Source organism: Ascidia mentula, chromosome 6 (genome assembly GCF_947561715.1).
Source record: "Ascidia mentula chromosome 6, kaAscMent1.1, whole genome shotgun sequence".
NCBI lineage: Eukaryota > Metazoa > Chordata > Ascidiacea > Phlebobranchia > Ascidiidae > Ascidia > Ascidia mentula.
In genome coordinates this window covers 12,542,291-12,558,646 of record NC_138571.1, presented here as the reverse complement: position 1 = coordinate 12,558,646, position 16,356 = coordinate 12,542,291, and the positions used below count along the sequence as shown (strand labels likewise).

The 16,356-nt window shown below is 38.5% G+C and overlaps 2 protein-coding genes and 2 non-coding genes across 5 annotated transcripts; 1 reads left to right on the top strand and 3 right to left on the bottom strand.

The window, feature by feature from the left end:
- Positions 1-1,234: 1,234 nt before the first annotated feature.
- LOC145907215 (uncharacterized) lies at positions 1,235-6,662 on the top strand. The gene is made up of 4 exons (XM_082994644.1): positions 1,235-2,295; positions 3,684-3,850; positions 4,896-4,978; positions 5,710-6,662. The coding sequence occupies exons 1-4, from the start codon at positions 1,352-1,354 to the stop codon at positions 6,631-6,633; spliced, it is 2,118 nt and encodes a 705-aa protein (XP_082850770.1). The 5' UTR covers positions 1,235-1,351; the 3' UTR covers positions 6,634-6,662.
- Positions 6,663-7,024: 362 nt separating this feature from the next.
- On the bottom strand, positions 7,025-16,157 carry LOC145906397 (DNA ligase 1-like). 2 transcript variants are annotated; one of them, XM_082993813.1, is made up of 25 exons: positions 15,913-16,157; positions 15,265-15,499; positions 14,904-14,976; positions 14,748-14,839; positions 14,277-14,620; positions 14,040-14,171; positions 13,581-13,637; positions 13,388-13,521; positions 13,194-13,297; positions 12,964-13,065; positions 12,786-12,862; positions 12,380-12,471; positions 11,998-12,097; positions 11,856-11,941; positions 11,477-11,616; positions 11,223-11,294; positions 11,075-11,161; positions 10,609-10,704; positions 9,947-10,091; positions 9,505-9,596; positions 8,851-8,994; positions 8,473-8,561; positions 8,254-8,359; positions 7,516-7,608; positions 7,025-7,161 (listed from the first exon to the last, which is right to left on the bottom strand). In XM_082993813.1, the coding sequence occupies exons 1-25, from the start codon at positions 16,104-16,106 to the stop codon at positions 7,078-7,080; spliced, it is 2,970 nt and encodes a 989-aa protein (XP_082849939.1). In that variant the 5' UTR covers positions 16,107-16,157; the 3' UTR covers positions 7,025-7,077. The 2 variants fall into 2 exon arrangements, with proteins under 2 accessions (XP_082849939.1, XP_082849940.1); XM_082993814.1 differs by lacking the exons at positions 15,265-15,499; positions 15,913-16,157 and having other exon boundaries at positions 14,748-14,835; positions 14,904-14,972.
- Positions 7,348-7,466, bottom strand: LOC145907503 (5S ribosomal RNA). Its single transcript, XR_014402888.1, has one exon. It is a non-coding gene; the product is annotated as a 5S ribosomal RNA (ribosomal RNA).
- On the bottom strand, positions 8,653-8,771 carry LOC145907512 (5S ribosomal RNA). The gene has a single exon (XR_014402897.1). It is a non-coding gene; the product is annotated as a 5S ribosomal RNA (ribosomal RNA).
- Positions 16,158-16,356: the final 199 nt, after the last annotated feature.

The following is a 16,356-nucleotide window of genomic DNA, read 5'->3' as shown; positions in this document are numbered from 1 at the left end:
ACTTTGAATTTATTAAGTTAGCTATCTAATATGGTGTGAAAATGGTTAAATCTTTTTTTTGTGCTTCGTTGGCGACTGATTATATATAAAAAAGGAAATATAATGTTTTTGTTCAACAAGCCTTGTTGAATAACAGGCGAAACGTCGGTGAATAAAGTTACGTTTTATCTTTGCCAGAAGTACAGATTATTAAGTTAAAAAAGGAAATGTTGCATAAACTTTAATCTTGGCGTTTTCAGCTGTTATCCAGAAACTTGAGAGACAACAACAACCAGTCCTATCCTATACGTAACATTTTAACTGCTGTCGTGTTGTCAGTGCTGTAAATCTTTGTTCGATTAATCACCCTACTACCTAATGTTAGTCTTGACGGAAATACCGTCGTCAAACAAGCGCAGCGCACACCACAAATTTCATGGAAGGTAAATTGTTGCGTCACAATGTGTTAATCTGATGAAACTTGTGGTTGGACATATTGATTTGACTCTTTATGTCTATTTCCGATTGCTAATAGTAGAAATTCGCAATGCTTTGAAATGTGTGGAGCGAAATCATTAAATCCGCTGCGAACCTTGCTGAGTCAACAAAGTGTATGCTCAGGATCTACGTGTAATTTGACTGGCTGCTGGTGTGGGCGTTGCCTCTTATCAGCAACGCACATATCAGCAGACTCAAGTGACACCGTGACACAGCGCACAGACTTTTGTGATGAGTTTGAAAGTAACCTGTAGCAAAAGGATCATGGTAACGGTATCTAACAATTTGTACTGTATGGTTATTTTAAGACCTGATGCTTGAGAAGCAGTGGAAATGCCTTTGTACTGCCTCAGGATTAAAATGGCGTGGTTGTGATTGTGAAGGGATTAGCGGATATGTTCATTAATTTAAAGTGCTAATCGTCCAGTTTGCAATTGCTATGACAAGCTTCGAGGGCATTGCAATCGATGTGAAATCGTTTACTTTGTTTGCTGTGACATAACTGCTTTATAGTTGGTGTTTCAAGATTTTTTTGACTATGTCACAGTATAGTTATAGGCTGATACTTAGTGTAACTAAGGTGATTCCAGTGGCAAAGCTGATATCACTGAGTCAATCCCCACAATAACAGAAAAGAAACTATTGCATATATACATGTATTTTTCTACTGGATTTAAATATAGTAAGGTATTTTCAATGAAAATTGCAGAAAATCTAGTTTATACTGGTTTGCAAATAATTTTCTGATTTTAGTTTCAGTGCAAATCTGATTAGAAATACAGTTGAAAACATGGTGCTGTAAACAGGCATTGTATGTAGCACAAACACAGGAACTTACCATGTTTGCAGCACTTAGATAACAGTGGACTGTGATATGGAAGGAAACATTCAAGAAAATATGGGTGAAAGACTAAAAATAATTGGAATAAATTATGCTACTTCTGCAGCTGCAGCAACTGTTGCTGAAACCGTTACATTTCCACTTGACCTTACCAAAACTCGATTGCAAATTCAAGGTGAAGTTGCTGCCAATGGAAACTCAACAGCAATCATACGACGTGGCATGATCGGAACTGCAGTTAATGTTGTGCAAGAAGAGGGATTAATGAAATTATGGCAAGGGTTGCCCCCTGCTGTATACAGGCATTTGATCTACACCGGAGTCAGAATGGGTGTTTATGAACAGTTGAGGGATAATGTACTTGGGCGGAATGCAGATGGATCCTTTCCAGTTTGGAAGGCTGTGATTGGAGGCCTTTCTGCAGGGTCGATAGGCCAATTTGTCACCAGTCCTATGGACTTAGTAAAAGTACAAATGCAAATGGATGGAAAGCGAATTATGGAAGGGAAACCACCTAGGGTCAGGGGAGTCTTCCATGCCTTACAAACTATAGTTCGAAGTGGTGGTGTGCGGGCTCTGTGGGCAGGCTGGGTACCAAATGTGCAGCGGGCTGCTTTGGTTAATATGGGAGATTTAGCAACCTATGACACAGTTAAACAGACCATTCTGCGTAAAACATCATTAAATGACAATTGGTTTTGTCATTTATTGTCCAGTGGCTGCAGTGGCCTGGTAGCAGCAACACTAGGTACTCCTGCTGATGTCATCAAGACCAGAATAATGAACCAAGCCACGGACAAGCATGGTAACGGCTTGTATTACAAGTCATCTGTTGACTGTTTAATGAAAACTGTAAAGCATGAAGGATTTTTCAGTCTTTACAAAGGTTTTGTGCCAATTTGGTCACGAATGGCACCATGGTCCCTTACATTTTGGTTAACCTGGGAAGAAATTCGCAAATTAACTGGAACATCTACGTTTTAAGTTTTTTCTATTGTACGCATTTAAGCAACCTTACAATTAACTGAAGAAGACAGTACAATTGTGCTATAGTGCCAAACATGTTTGTTGTTTTTTTGCAGTCTTTTTTTAAATTACTTGTGGTAACAAAATACTATAATATTTTCGAACAAACCACACTACTTTCCGATTTGTATGTCGGCCAGTATATATTTTATGATTATTTAATTTATGCATAGTCTCATTCATTATAATTAGTGGATATACTTGACATGCTTCCTGGTGTTAATGTGTTGTTCCATTTATTGTTTTCTATGCATTTAACATTGTTTATGTTGTGGGGTGAGTGCTGTTGAATTTGTGCTTAACTGATTTAGGTTGTGAAAGTTAGTGCATTGAACTTTCATAATAACTACCAAGAAGGTCACAATGTCTGCTTGATTATTACTGCTTGTTTTTCAAATGTCAAATCTATCGCACTATTTAAATGCTGGCCAATTGGTGCTCTCCAAAACTCTCTAGTCTATTCTATAAAAAAGCCGAATTTTCTCAGGAATGGGAAGTTACTGATATGTTACCTAACTCCCAAAATGCATGTTTTGATAGGTTTGCATGTGATATTTTTTATGTTTAGTTGAAACAATTACCCGTTCGTTTGTTATGATGGAATACATTTGTGTATCTAGCACATTTTTATCATAACAGGGTACGCAGTAACATCGAAAGTGTCCAAAAACATGATAGCAATGTGTGATTTACCGAAACTGGCTCCACAAAATAAAAAATAAATTAAAGTGTCCGCTACTTCCGTGCAGCGTATTGCTGATACAATGTCTGGTCCAATGCCATCTCCAGGAATTAAAGTGCACACGTGCGCTTCTTCGGCAGATGCAATGGAATAGTTGGCACTTGGCAGCGCTTCTAACCAGAGGCAGTCGTTGGGCAAGCGAGCGGAAAAAATTTGAGGCCATGGTGAATTGTGAATCTTGCGTTTAACGGAAACAGTCTACTACTACAAACACGTTGAAACACAAAAGCTATTTGACAACAATATATAAACTATAAAAGTAACTCTAATATAGATAATATAACTAAGACCGATTGTTTACGAAACTTATTCGACTCCATGCAAGCAACACACGCGAACTTTCTGAAGTTAAATGAGACATTCACTACATTAATGGCATTCTATTTATACTGCCTTTATGATATATTCCTTTGTTTTTTTTCCAAGCTGTCATAATTTTTATACTTTGCATTGGTTTTATTATTATTTTTTAGCTTATTTTTTCAAGCATAGTCAATAGTTATAGAATGGATGTGCAGCAGCACTTACACCACGCGGTGTTGTAACAATTGAAGAGCTGAAGTATGTGTACATTGTCCTTGCCACTTACTTAAACAGTGCCGAAAAAGTTGGAATGTACGTCAAAGGTTATGTTGACGGGAAAGATACCTATGAAATGTTCAAGAATGAATTCAATGAAGTTTGCAAGACCAAGTTTATTGTTCGAACTTCTTGGAGAAAAGCTGCCTCTAACTTGCCAAGCCGATCAAGATATGGAAAAAGTGGTATGGTTTTGCATACATTTTTAAATCTGCAAGCAACATTTGTAGTTTATACTTCATTGATCTGGATTAACCCTTAAAAGGCACCCAATAAAAGTTGAAAAACTCAAGTTGCTCGTGTACGCTAATGAAATATGCCGCTGGCATGCTGTTGCTGCGTTTTTACTTCAGCAACGGAAAATTTTCTTGCTTTGTAACGCACTAAACTCAAATGCACACGTGGTAACATAAAATTTTGGCATATTTACAACTACACGACAATAATTTGTTTTCCGTTACATTTACAATTTCTAACCTTTAGGTTTTGCCATATAAGACAATTTGCTAGCAGGTACAATAGCCTTTCCCATCTTTCAAAAACCTCAAAACACCAGGAATTGTAAAATATACTTGGCAGTCCCAAGACAGGCAAAGCATATGGTAAAAAAGATGAAAGTGAATCATAGGTATTATTACAGTTTTGCTTTAAAAACAAACTTCTTTGATGTATTTATTAAGGTTGGATTGTATGTTTTACCATAGAATACTAAAACATGGAATGGAAATTCCGCTGAAAGGCTTAAAAACCCATTAAATAGAACAGAATTTATGAAAAACGGCCAGATTTAAGTATGGTTAGTACAAGTAAATACAATTTTTGAAAAAAAGCAGCAAAATTTGGCCGTAAGGGCTAAACAATCTGACATTTTGGGCCGAAAACAACTTCAAGTGGTACTGCACAATCTGTCCAACATATGCCTTTACAAAAAGAGGACATTGACGTGCAATTGTGGTCGCATTCGGGTTGTATCGAAACGTATCAAATCAACGTCTTTCTTACGTTAACATTGACGTGCAATTGTAGTCACGTTCGGGTTGTATCAAAACGTTTCAAATGAACGTCTTGGTTACTTCAATAATTACGTGCAAATATGGTCGATTTGGGGTTTTCTGAAACGTATCGAAATTACGTCCCAGTTACGTTTAAATTTACGTACATAAATAGTTGCATTCAGGTTTTCATCTAACGTATATAGTAAACGTTTTACTCAAGTTATTTATGACGTAGGCTACTTCTTTGGTGAAGACAACGTTCATTACGAACGTCAGTGTTACCAACTTTTATACGACGTTTACTTTGAAAATAACGTGGTATGTAACCAATTTTCGACTTTCCAGCGACGTTGCGACTGACAGCGCACTTTCAGCGGAGTTTCCATTCCATGTTTTAGTTTTCAATGGGTAAATGGAGATGCGCGCGTTTTTCTTGTTTAAAACACCATGCGAATTTTCGATTCTTCGTGTAATGAAATTATCATAGTTTTCGCATAGGTAAAATGCCACATTTGTAGAAATACCCCTTCCTCGATCACTCGAAAATCTCCTGTTTTTCAGGAACAGCATCATTGTTCAATATAATTCAGAAAACTCTTTATTTTGATAATGTAACCATTGATTTTTATATTTAAAATCGTTGTCTCAATCCACAAAAAATTATTTTCCCCATCAAGTGGCAAATCATAGTTTGCGTCAGAAAGTAATCAGGGGAAGTCCCTTACATCACGTTGCGGTATTGTGTCAATAAAAAAGAATGTCACTGGGTCATTTGTCAATTGCAGGCCCGGTCATGAGTGAACCCATGTTAGTTGGTGTTTACTGATGTGTGCTGCTGAGAAATTCGTGACATTTGAAGCGCTTGCACCGATCTAGCAGGGTTTTGCTTCCATAGCAGGCGTTTACTACTTAAAACTACATAATGATGATTGCACTGTTCACAGTAATGTTACTATTTTAATGAATTCAAGGTTTCTTCTTTCGTTTAGTGTAAAGTGCTGTGCTACTGTTGCACAAATTGTTTTGGATGAAAAAATGACATGAATAAGGACATAAGAGACTTCCTTCTTAAGTTATGTGCCTCTGGAGGTGCATCCGCCATTGCCGAAAGTGCAACTTTCCCCCTTGACTTGACAAAAACAAGGCTTCAAGTGCAAGGTGAGGTGGCATCCAAATGCCCTAGCGCGGTTGTACGTAGACATGGAATGGTTCAAACAGCATTTAGTGTTGCAACACAAGAAGGTGTTGTTAACCTCTGGAGAGGAGTGCGCCCTGCTGTTTACCGGCACATAATCTACACGGGCATCAGGACAGTACTATATGAAAAGCTGCGCGATGATGTTTTAGGTAGACGAAAAGATGGTTCTTTTCCGGTTTGGAAAGCAGCCATTGCGGGCGCAGTTGCTGGAGCTGCTGGACAGTTTATAGCAAGCCCAATGGATTTAGTAAAGGTTCGCATGCAAATGGAGTACAAGGGGAAGAGTACCCCACCGACATGCTCAAAACAATTTGGGTCTGTATATTTATCCCTATTAAAGTCTTATAACTCTGGGGGTATTAGAACGCTTTGGACTGGCTGGGTTCCCAATGTACAGAGGGCAGCTTTGGTGAATATAGGAAATCTCACCACCTATGATGTAGCAAAGCAACAGATTTTGAAATCCACTACATTGAAAGACAATTGGATATGTCACATGCTTGCCAGCACCTGCAGTGGCTTGGCTGCTGCCATTCTAAGTACCCCCGCTGATGTTATAAAAACTCGTATGATGAATCAAGCGAGAGATAAAAAGGGAAAAGGTATTTTTTATACTTCATCTTTTGACTGTTTTATGAAGACTTTACGACAAGAAGGAGTCTTCAGCCTCTATAAGGGATTTATACCCATTTGGTCCAGGATAGCTCCTTGGTCAGTCATATTTTGGCTGGTAAATGAGGAATTTCGAAAACTTTGTGGCATTTCCACATTTTAACTAAACACATATCCTCATTTGTCAATTACCATGTATCCTCATATATCAATACAGGGAAATGAGCGTGTTCGTCTATATTTTATGTATCTATGCTGTCCTGAAAAAGCAGCATATGGTTTGTTTTTAACTTTATTGCAATGTGCATCTTAACATGCCCACTTGTTTGTCACTGCCAATACTGTAATTACAATGTGTCAGTTTAATTTATGCCTATTTCGTACTAAATCACTTGGGCTTTCTCTGCAATGAATGGGAGTAATTTATGGCATTGGGGGACACGGACATGTAACACACTTTATTACAAATGTTTTTATAACAAGCAACTTCTGTTTTTACAGACTCAATACAAACAGTAATAACATTTCTACATAGTTACGGACAAAATACATTGCAATGACAAAACAATGCAGTCTCCAATGCAAAACATTGCTGCGCTCTTATTTTTCAGTAGAAATCAGTATCCTTGTTTATTTCTTTGTCTTTAAGCTGGTTTTGGATTTGTTGTTGTCTGCGATACAAGTCTGCTACCTGAAAGTGTATTAAATTGCTCTTCAAAATTGTGAAACGTTTTAATAAGATCAGTTTTATGGGAAATCGCAGTCCAAGTTGGGGCAGTTGCCTCACAAAGTATACGCATGTTAATTACGGGGCGGTTGCCACTTGGCGTAATTTATCGCAGAAGCAAGGCTGAAAAAGTTTGGGAAAGCACACAAAAGCCTACGACACCTGGTATTCCCAGGCGGTCACCCATCCAAGTACTAACCGGGCCCGACGTTGCTTAACTTCCCAGATCGGACGAGATGGGGTGTTCTCAACGTGGTATGGTCGTAGGCGATAGATACCGCTTTAGAGCCGCTTTTATTATTACGACACAATGCCTACCTGTGCGCTGTTCGTGGCCTGCTCGGGTTTCTTGTCATCTCTTATTCGAATAAAACGCGGAAAACGCAGCGAAATGCCTTTCTCCGGGTCCACCTGTAAAGAAAATATAAAATACTATTAAAACAGCATATAAAGTGGCGATTATGAAGAATAATCTCGTTTAAAGTTTATCTATCTGCCTGGGGGTGGAATTGGTCAGAAACATCGTGGACACTTGTGTTTTGGCTTTCTATGTTTGGGAATCGCTGCTTTGTAATGCATAAACAATACACAACTTAGGTAACTGTCCCCCAAAAAACACAGCTCAGTGGTATAGTCAAATATATGTAAATGGATTTGACAATGGTCAGTCTGCACAGACGTGTAAAAACTGTCATCACGTTTTCTGCGTCAAAACCCGGAAATTGTGCCACCGTACCACACACCCGTCACAGAACTGACAACAAATATATTGAAATACATGGCGCCACAAAAATACACGGCATATGCAACGTAAGATAAACACAACGAGGCCTATTCTCTTGCGTATGACAACAGTGCTTCACACTATGGTTGCGTTTAACACTTATTTACTGCAGACCTTTTTAGCCCCTTATTGACATGCAACTTTCACATACACCAACTACTCCTTTAACAAATAAAATTTCTGAAACATTATAGATGTAGGGATAAGCGTGACAAACGATTTGCTGTTGCCAATTAATGCCATGGGTGTTTGTAATACATTATAGCACTTACAATTCCGTTGGCAGCTGCGTACACGGGAGATACAGACAAATCGGCAGCTTTGACCTCCCATACTTGTACCGGTTCAAACCATTCATCTGCTTCACTCCCGTTTAGTCTGACACATGCAAATAACAGTTTGTCGAATTTCATTTATATTGGTTTTGCTGTTTTTCTCTGATAAACAGAACGTCATGGCCAATTTACTTCCTAATGTATGCATGTTTTTACCTGTAGTAGGACTTGGGTTTGTCTATCAAATGATCCTTGAAGAAAGTTGCGTGGTCTGATAAACTCTGGTCGGAAAATCCAGTTCCAATCTAAAGAATCATGTACATCACATAACCATAACCCATTTTTAATTTAAAATAATATTTCTCTATTGTTACGCAAATTTAAACGTGAGGCAAAAGCCTACGACACCCGGTATTCCCAGGCGGTCACCCATCCAAGTACTAACCGGGCCCGACGTTGCTTAACTTCCCAGATCGGACGAGATGGGGTGTTCTCAACCTGGTATGGTCGTAGGCGATAGCTAGCGCTAAAACGGCGTTCTTATTGTTACGTAACAATCGACAGCGCGACGGTTTCAATTGTGCAGCATTTTACCTTACAAATGCTCTGGTATTCTTCACTTTCTTCGTCGTAACAAGCGAGGAGAAAACCGCCGTAATTCCCCACCCTTTTGCCTTTGCCCCTGTATCCGCCGATGACCACAAGGTCTAGTGTGTCGCCCATTCCTTCCAGGTAGTCCTAGAATCAACCCAACATTGAAATATTTTTTCCCACAGCCTTTGTTGAGCAAGATTTTTTTTCCGTAATGACATTAAGTTAAACTTGAAGTATGGTTTTTCGATGCCCTTTTTGCAAAAAACAAATGTATTTTAGGTTTTTTCTGTTTAACGATTCCTGATTTTACAGAAACACTATTTCTTTATTCTTGTCGGTTCTTGAACTGTTTTCTTTTTTTTTAGTGACACTGACGTTGCCAAAAAGTAGATGAAACGTTATAAGTTACATCAATCGACCTTGTACGACATATCACTTCTACAAAATTATACAAAAAAGTTGTTGACAAAAATCTAGCACAAAGCATTTGTTGGCCATAAAATTAACATGAGATTCCGACAATGCAAACTCCCCTCTAGCATTATGGAAGGTTCACAAATAAGAGTTACATTGCAACTGGTTTTAGAACACACTTTTCCAATAAAAGTGTCGGGAAACACTGAACTCGAATGCGATAATCATGTAACTCAGTACCTTCTTGACTTTCAGCCAGTTGTGAGATCGTTTAGCGATTTCGTACGTAGCGTCCGTGTCGAGCGTTTTCACCATCAGACCTTCGCAGTTTCCTGAACAACAATCAAAATACACTAATTAGCGAATTCACACACTCGGATACTTTACGTGGTAAGCATCACAAATGTTGATTTTGCCAAGTCGGCAAAACTTATCTTCCATAACAACGTAAAACTTGGACACTGTGCATTGGTAAGGCTTTATGTCAAACCGAGTGTTGTATGCGTTTCTTTGTATAAAATAAAAGTTACCTATTCTGGCATTCGCATCGGGCATGCCATTAAATGACCACAAATCAAAAGTGTGACAGAAAGAGGCGATCTTACCACACTTTTAACCCACAGTCAGTGGTACGGTAACGACAAATACAGCAACAGTATGTGACACAAGCAGTTAAAAGCACCTTGAACCGACTCTTCAAGGAACTCAGCAATTTGTTCCGTGTCGCTGGTATCCCTGTGTGACGCAAACAAAAATTCCCCCTCCCGTTCTTGCATGTGATCGTGGAGTAACTGACGTCTCCTCCTGAACGGCTGGCGAACGAGCGACTGCAAAAAAGAGTCACACGAACCATGACGTGAATTGTAGGTGGTGGGAACGCCGCGAAAGTTGTATCAATGTTCAGACTGGCATGGCTTCTATGCAGGCGCTTTGAGGATCCGCACACACCGAGAACTAACGCCTCGGAATTTTGCCAATGAAGTCTCGTTATATTTTGTTATTGATACAGTCTGGCGTATTCATTACATAAAATAGACTCTGTTAGCAATACGAAATCGATGCACATCCTGATGAAGGTTGCATTTGCAATCAAAATGTCGAATAAAATCTGCGTTTTTGTAATGCCAGAAAATACTTTTTTTATATATTACGAGGTCCCATGATGTTGCGTTCAACGCACTACTATGTAGCAATAAAATACAATAGCAGCTTTAGTTATTCACAGCTACACATTGTGGAGTGTAGTTGGCGAAGCATCTGATACACCAAACGTACCACAAACCAACTAGTGTTTAGCATAACCGCAATCCCTACATAAGTGTTTAACAAGCACACGAAACATACCTCGCCGTTGATGTAAAGTAGGTCAAAGGCATAAAGGCAAACGTGCACTTTGATGTTGGAAACGTCGGCGTCTTTCCTTTTGCGTGTGGTGAGAACCTGATACGTGAAATCAAAGTATGATTATTGCTGATCGGAAATCACTGAACAAGAGCGCATAGGATGACGTTTCTAAAGCTCTATTACGCGTTTGTGGTGGAATTATTAGTTATGCTATTTCAAAATTCGTCGTGTTTGTTTCACCAACATAATGCGTGACTTTTTTTTTACATAGCAACCTGCATAACAGTATAATTGGTCATTGTTTTTGATTTTAGTTATCAGCAAAGACAAAACCTAAACTATGTACGTGTACAGCGTATACTGAACAACACGCTGATTTGAGACACCTGTGGTGTCAAAATTAGTCAAGACACTTATCGAATTATTTATTAACATTTATGTAGTGAAATTAAAAAGTTTTCCCGACCTGAAATGGCAAAATTCTCTTTTTTTCCTGATCCCAAGCGACCGCCTCTGAATCGATGACGCAAGACTTGACGTCACTGCCGAGAGCCTGCGCATAAGTATTCAATTACAACAATATTCGACGTGGAAAGCTTGCAGTAAAGACTTACGTTCGGGATTCTGGCAACAATGTCGGGGTATTTCCCTGTGTTGTCCTCCTGATTTCGGCTGTAAATTTTCACCTAAAATCATGAGGTACAACATGTAAATAATATTTCGATTTTCTTTTCACGAAAAAAAACACTTTTTTGTTACATGGACAGTAAGGAACAGACGGATTTTGAAATGTCTGGTACAGATGATAAGTTTCAATAAACTTCTGAGTGAAATAGACTAGCGGGAAAAGGAGGGGGCGTACTCTCACCTCGCCACCTTCAAGCACGTGCACTTGTGCTCTCTCGCCGTCGTACTTAAACTCGCAGGTAAACGCGCTTTTCTCAAATCTACTCAGAACCTCAGAGACGCCTTTGGTCGGATGGGCCAGCATGGGTTTTAGGGGTATACCTACACAAAGATCTGTGTTTATAACTGCGCTTTCGGTGAGGTTTGAACTCACAACCCTGGGCATTTCAAAGCCGTGCTAAAGGAGTTTAATATTAGCAATATGTTACACAGATATTCTTGATTGCGATTCTGGTGAGGTTTGAACTCATAACCCATGGCATTCCAAGACCCTGCTTGCTACGGGAGATCAAATATACGAGCAAACATGTCGAAAATTCTGTACAAATTATCAAAAATACCTGGAGTGAGCTTGCAACGGTTTGACAGCTCGTCGAGTCCGTGCTCCAGCAGGTTTTGAATTATCACGTCGTAGTTTGGGAGTTCGCTACGTTAAAAACAGCGGTCATGCATTGATCAAGTTTTGAGAATTTGTGTACGTACCAGTAAGTGGTTTTGACGATCAAGGACTTTTCGTCCATCTTGGATTTAAGAGTGTCGGCGGGAATTCCCTTGCCGGCATTAAGTACTTCGGGTGGAAAATCTTGAAAATATAAAAGAAAACATGGCTTTGTCGAACCGCTAAAACGAAATCGTGTTTATCTTATTCGGCGTCTATAACCATGACAATTTCTGCGAAAAAGCTATGTCGCTGGGTGGTGACATACAAAAAGCACCAAATTTTGAACCAAAATTGATTAATTTAGCATGGGATTGACCATTATTCTTATACCAAGGCTTGTACGTAATCGTGTTGTACAAATGACATCCGTGGCTCACTTTATTACTACGTTTTGTTGCTTTCAAACTGTGCTTTTATTTTTACCTTGCCCTGGCGGTGTTAGAAACGCAGCGTTGCCAATAGCAACAAGCACCGACTGTTCAGCAAGTCCGATCCGCAATTTTCCACCCAAGGACCTACAAAGTATAATACAGAATAACATTATACAAGTGTGTAATGACTATGGGTCCATTTCATTTTCAAATGTAACTATATAAACTAAATAGTACAACAAGAACAAACAACTTCGTACGTACTATGAATTGTAAGAAGCTAAATATTCGTGAAAAATGTTCCTGCGTTCATTCAAAGCAGAATATATATTTACAGCAAAAACGTTCTGACAGAACACAAGATGTAACATTTCCACAATTCGCCTCGTCGTGCACTCAGGCGTCAAAAATACACTAGTCTAGGATGTTAATAAAAAAAGCCCAGGTATATTCCAAACCTGATCAAGTACTTTGCTTCACATTCTCGGCAAGCCACGATCAAGCTCTTCACCAATTCTACTTTCTGATTCATTGACTGCAAATAACAACACACAAGTTGGGCGCTGTACTCGCGTAATATATATTGTGTCGAGATGCAAAATCATATGAGACGCGTTGTATCGGCCACATACTCACCGAGCCACCCGTAATGGCGGAAATTTGCTTCAATTTTTTGAATACTCCGTTTACAGTCAAAGGCGCTGGTTTGAACATCATCCTCTGGTTACTACGACTGCTCTGTTACACACAAATCGTTGATACAGCATGGCGCTCTTATATGGTTACAAAGACAATGAAAATTTCAATAAAAGTGTGGTCTTAGCGTAAGCAGAGTGCAAGGATGCAGTGAAATAAGTACTACATACCTCTGCAACTATCCCCAGATCTCCACAGTTTGAAGCATCAAGTTTAATCTTTGCCACACTACGCCCTGTAGCTTCAGCAACAGCTTTAATCAGCAGGCTTTCACCTGTACAATGATAAAAAGGTGATTTTCCTGATTGATGTTAAGGTTGCATGTTTCTAAGTCTGAAGGTCAGACCCTTTGTGGGCCTCATACCTATGCCAAGTTCCATGCCTTCATATGCCGGTCCCAACTTGTTTAAACTCAAGTAGATGCAAGAAACGAGTTCATCCGGTGAGAGAACCACAACACTCCTCAAAAAATTGCAGAGTATTTCTATAGTTCGCAACCTGAAGCACAGACATAATAGATGGAGAGATAGAAAACACATAAGGTTAATGCAAGATACCTTCCGGATGTTTCTTCAATCAAACTGAAGGTTTTGGCCAACGCCAAATATGGAATTCTGAAAAACATAGGTTTAAAAACTAAAGAGTTAAACTTAGCAAAAACCATTACATGAAAACTGAAAATAGGTTTTGAACACAGGAAACATTATAAATTACTGATCTGTTCTTCTTCTAATAAAAGCAACAAAACATACATCTTTAAAAGCACAATGCAATTTCTTAGCCCTTGGTGTCGCCACTGTGTTTGTTTTTATTCTCTGTACATGACGAGTCGTTCGGACAAGAAAAACACCAGAAAATTTATTTTTTTTAAACAAAGGTGCATGTTTTTTTGTTTTTCACAGGAAGTACAAACAGATCAGTAAAAACCATTCCATGTCATACCTTTTATCGAAAAGCATTTTATTATGGCTAATTTTGCGAACATATTGTATAGGTGTAGCCAATATCTCACTCACTTTTCACCATGTTTCCAGCAGGCATCTTCAATTGGATTATAATTTTTTGCTCCTGGATTGTATCCATCTTTATTCCTTTTTTCATTCTTTTCTTCTTTTTTAGCAGATTTTGTTTGAAAAAATGGGTTGATTCTGGAAAAAGAAACATGTGCTGTTAAATTCTGAACAATGCAGCTGTCTTCCTTAGGAACAATTATTTCTAGTAATTCCTCCGGAAAAAAACAAATAATTCAATACTTTTTTGGGGGTGTTTTCTTTGGGGAAGGAGATTGGGACTTCTCTGAATCACTCTTTGACCCAGAACTCCTGTCTGGAGACTTTTTAGGTGACCTTGTAGCTTTAACTGGACTTTTGGGGGTTGGGGACTCGCTTTTCACTTTCTTTGATTTCTTGTCAGAAGTTTCCTTCTTTACTTTTTTAGATGAAGACTTTGCTTTTTTTGTATCTTTCTCTTCCTTTGGAGGTGATTTAGCTCGTTTTGGTGATTCTTTTTCAGGTGACGTAGCAGGTGACTTTGGTGTGTCTGAAGGACTTACTTCCATCGACTCTGGCACATCTGGGATATTTGGTGATGGAGATTTCTAAAAAGCAGTGTTTAGAACTAAATCATGAATCATCTTATAGCCACAACAAAATCATATGATTTAGGAAAATATTAGTCTTCAAGCCATGCTAACTATAATTTCTGTACTACATTTCTGTTCTTACATTTTTGGGAGATGTGTTATCATCAGCCATCATGTCCTTCTCACTTGGAGAAAACAGCTTTTTCTTTTTTGCTGGTGGTAGACTTTTTCTTGCTAGGTCAAACATATTTTTAAATCGAGAACAAAAAACTAAGGGTAATTTCAAAATTTCACGCACCTGTTTTCCTTTTTACAGTCCCATTTGGTGTAATGGTGACATCTCTAGGTTTATTTGGAATGCCATCAGATTCCTGCAAACAAAACTGACAGATGCATAACCTTAGGTATATTTTCATATCATATTCTACAAATAGGGCACACCATGTTATTATAGCAAGGTAACCGGAATACCCTTTTTATTTCAGTCTAAATCTATTCCTAGAGACCTAATTTTGGATTTGATCAAGTCTCAACAAACATCTTTTTTGTCAAACTGTGCAAACACACAATAAAAACAAAAAAATGTCACCCACAAAAAATTCTACCAGTCATACAAACAACAATAATCTTGTACAATTGAACACACTGTTTAAACTTACATCACTGCTACAACCGTTTTCCTTTTCATCTGTTTTCTTCACTGGGGAAGCATTAGATTGGGCAACATTTTTTACAGGTGAGCTTTCGTCTTCGGATGAATCAGATATAACCGGCCTCTTTTTTTTGTTAACAACCTTTAATGGTGAATCATGTTGCTCATCAGCTGGTGGGTCTTTTTTTGGAGACCCAATTTTTGGTTTTGCAGTTTTGTTGCTTTTGGAAGCAAAAAATGCCCTGAAAACAAGAAACACTTGTTGCAGATAAAACAAATAGCCATGTGGTAAATATTCCAATTTTGCATTATTATTTTATAATCAGGTTTTTATCGCACTTTCTTTGGAAATAATCTGCACAGCTTTCAAAATAAGTTGTGGGATTTCTTGTGAAAACAAAGCAGGCTAGTGGTTTTACCCATGGGTGCATACACTACTACTACTTCTTCAAAACTACTACTTGGTATACTTGGATACAAGAGAGGCTGCCAAACTCAGTACCATACAAACACAATTTAATAATTCCTACCAAATCTCATTTGTCAACTTATTCATAGTTATACTAAACAAGAAGTTGCAAAAAGTAAGATTGATTATGGTGTACCAGCACATAGAAAGTTTAAGAACTATTATAAATGGAAAGTTTGTACTTACGCTATTGACTTCTGGGGCATTTTCGTATAACAACCAAAAACTGATGCAATTGAACTGGGAGGGAACTTTTCTTTGCGCACGATGGTACAACAAGCCAAGGTTTTACCTCTTGCAAAACATGACAACGTGCGTTGTAAAGGGATATGAGAGTTTGCTACGATCTTTTGTCCAGACTGCAAAAACCTACTTAACATTCAACCACAAAACCTCTCAGTAAGGTCGGTTAGTTTGTCCAAAACAGCGTGTACAGTGTAACTGCAATAGAATTACATAACAATCATAAAATATTTCATTTCTGATAACACGTTAGTTTATAAATATTTGCGATAACTTTGTCACCGGTCCAGCGCTTAATGTTCCCGCCAAATAACTCACTCTTCGCATCCGTCGTATGATTTCTATCCACATGAGACGGGGGATATGAAACTTACACACAGATAAAAA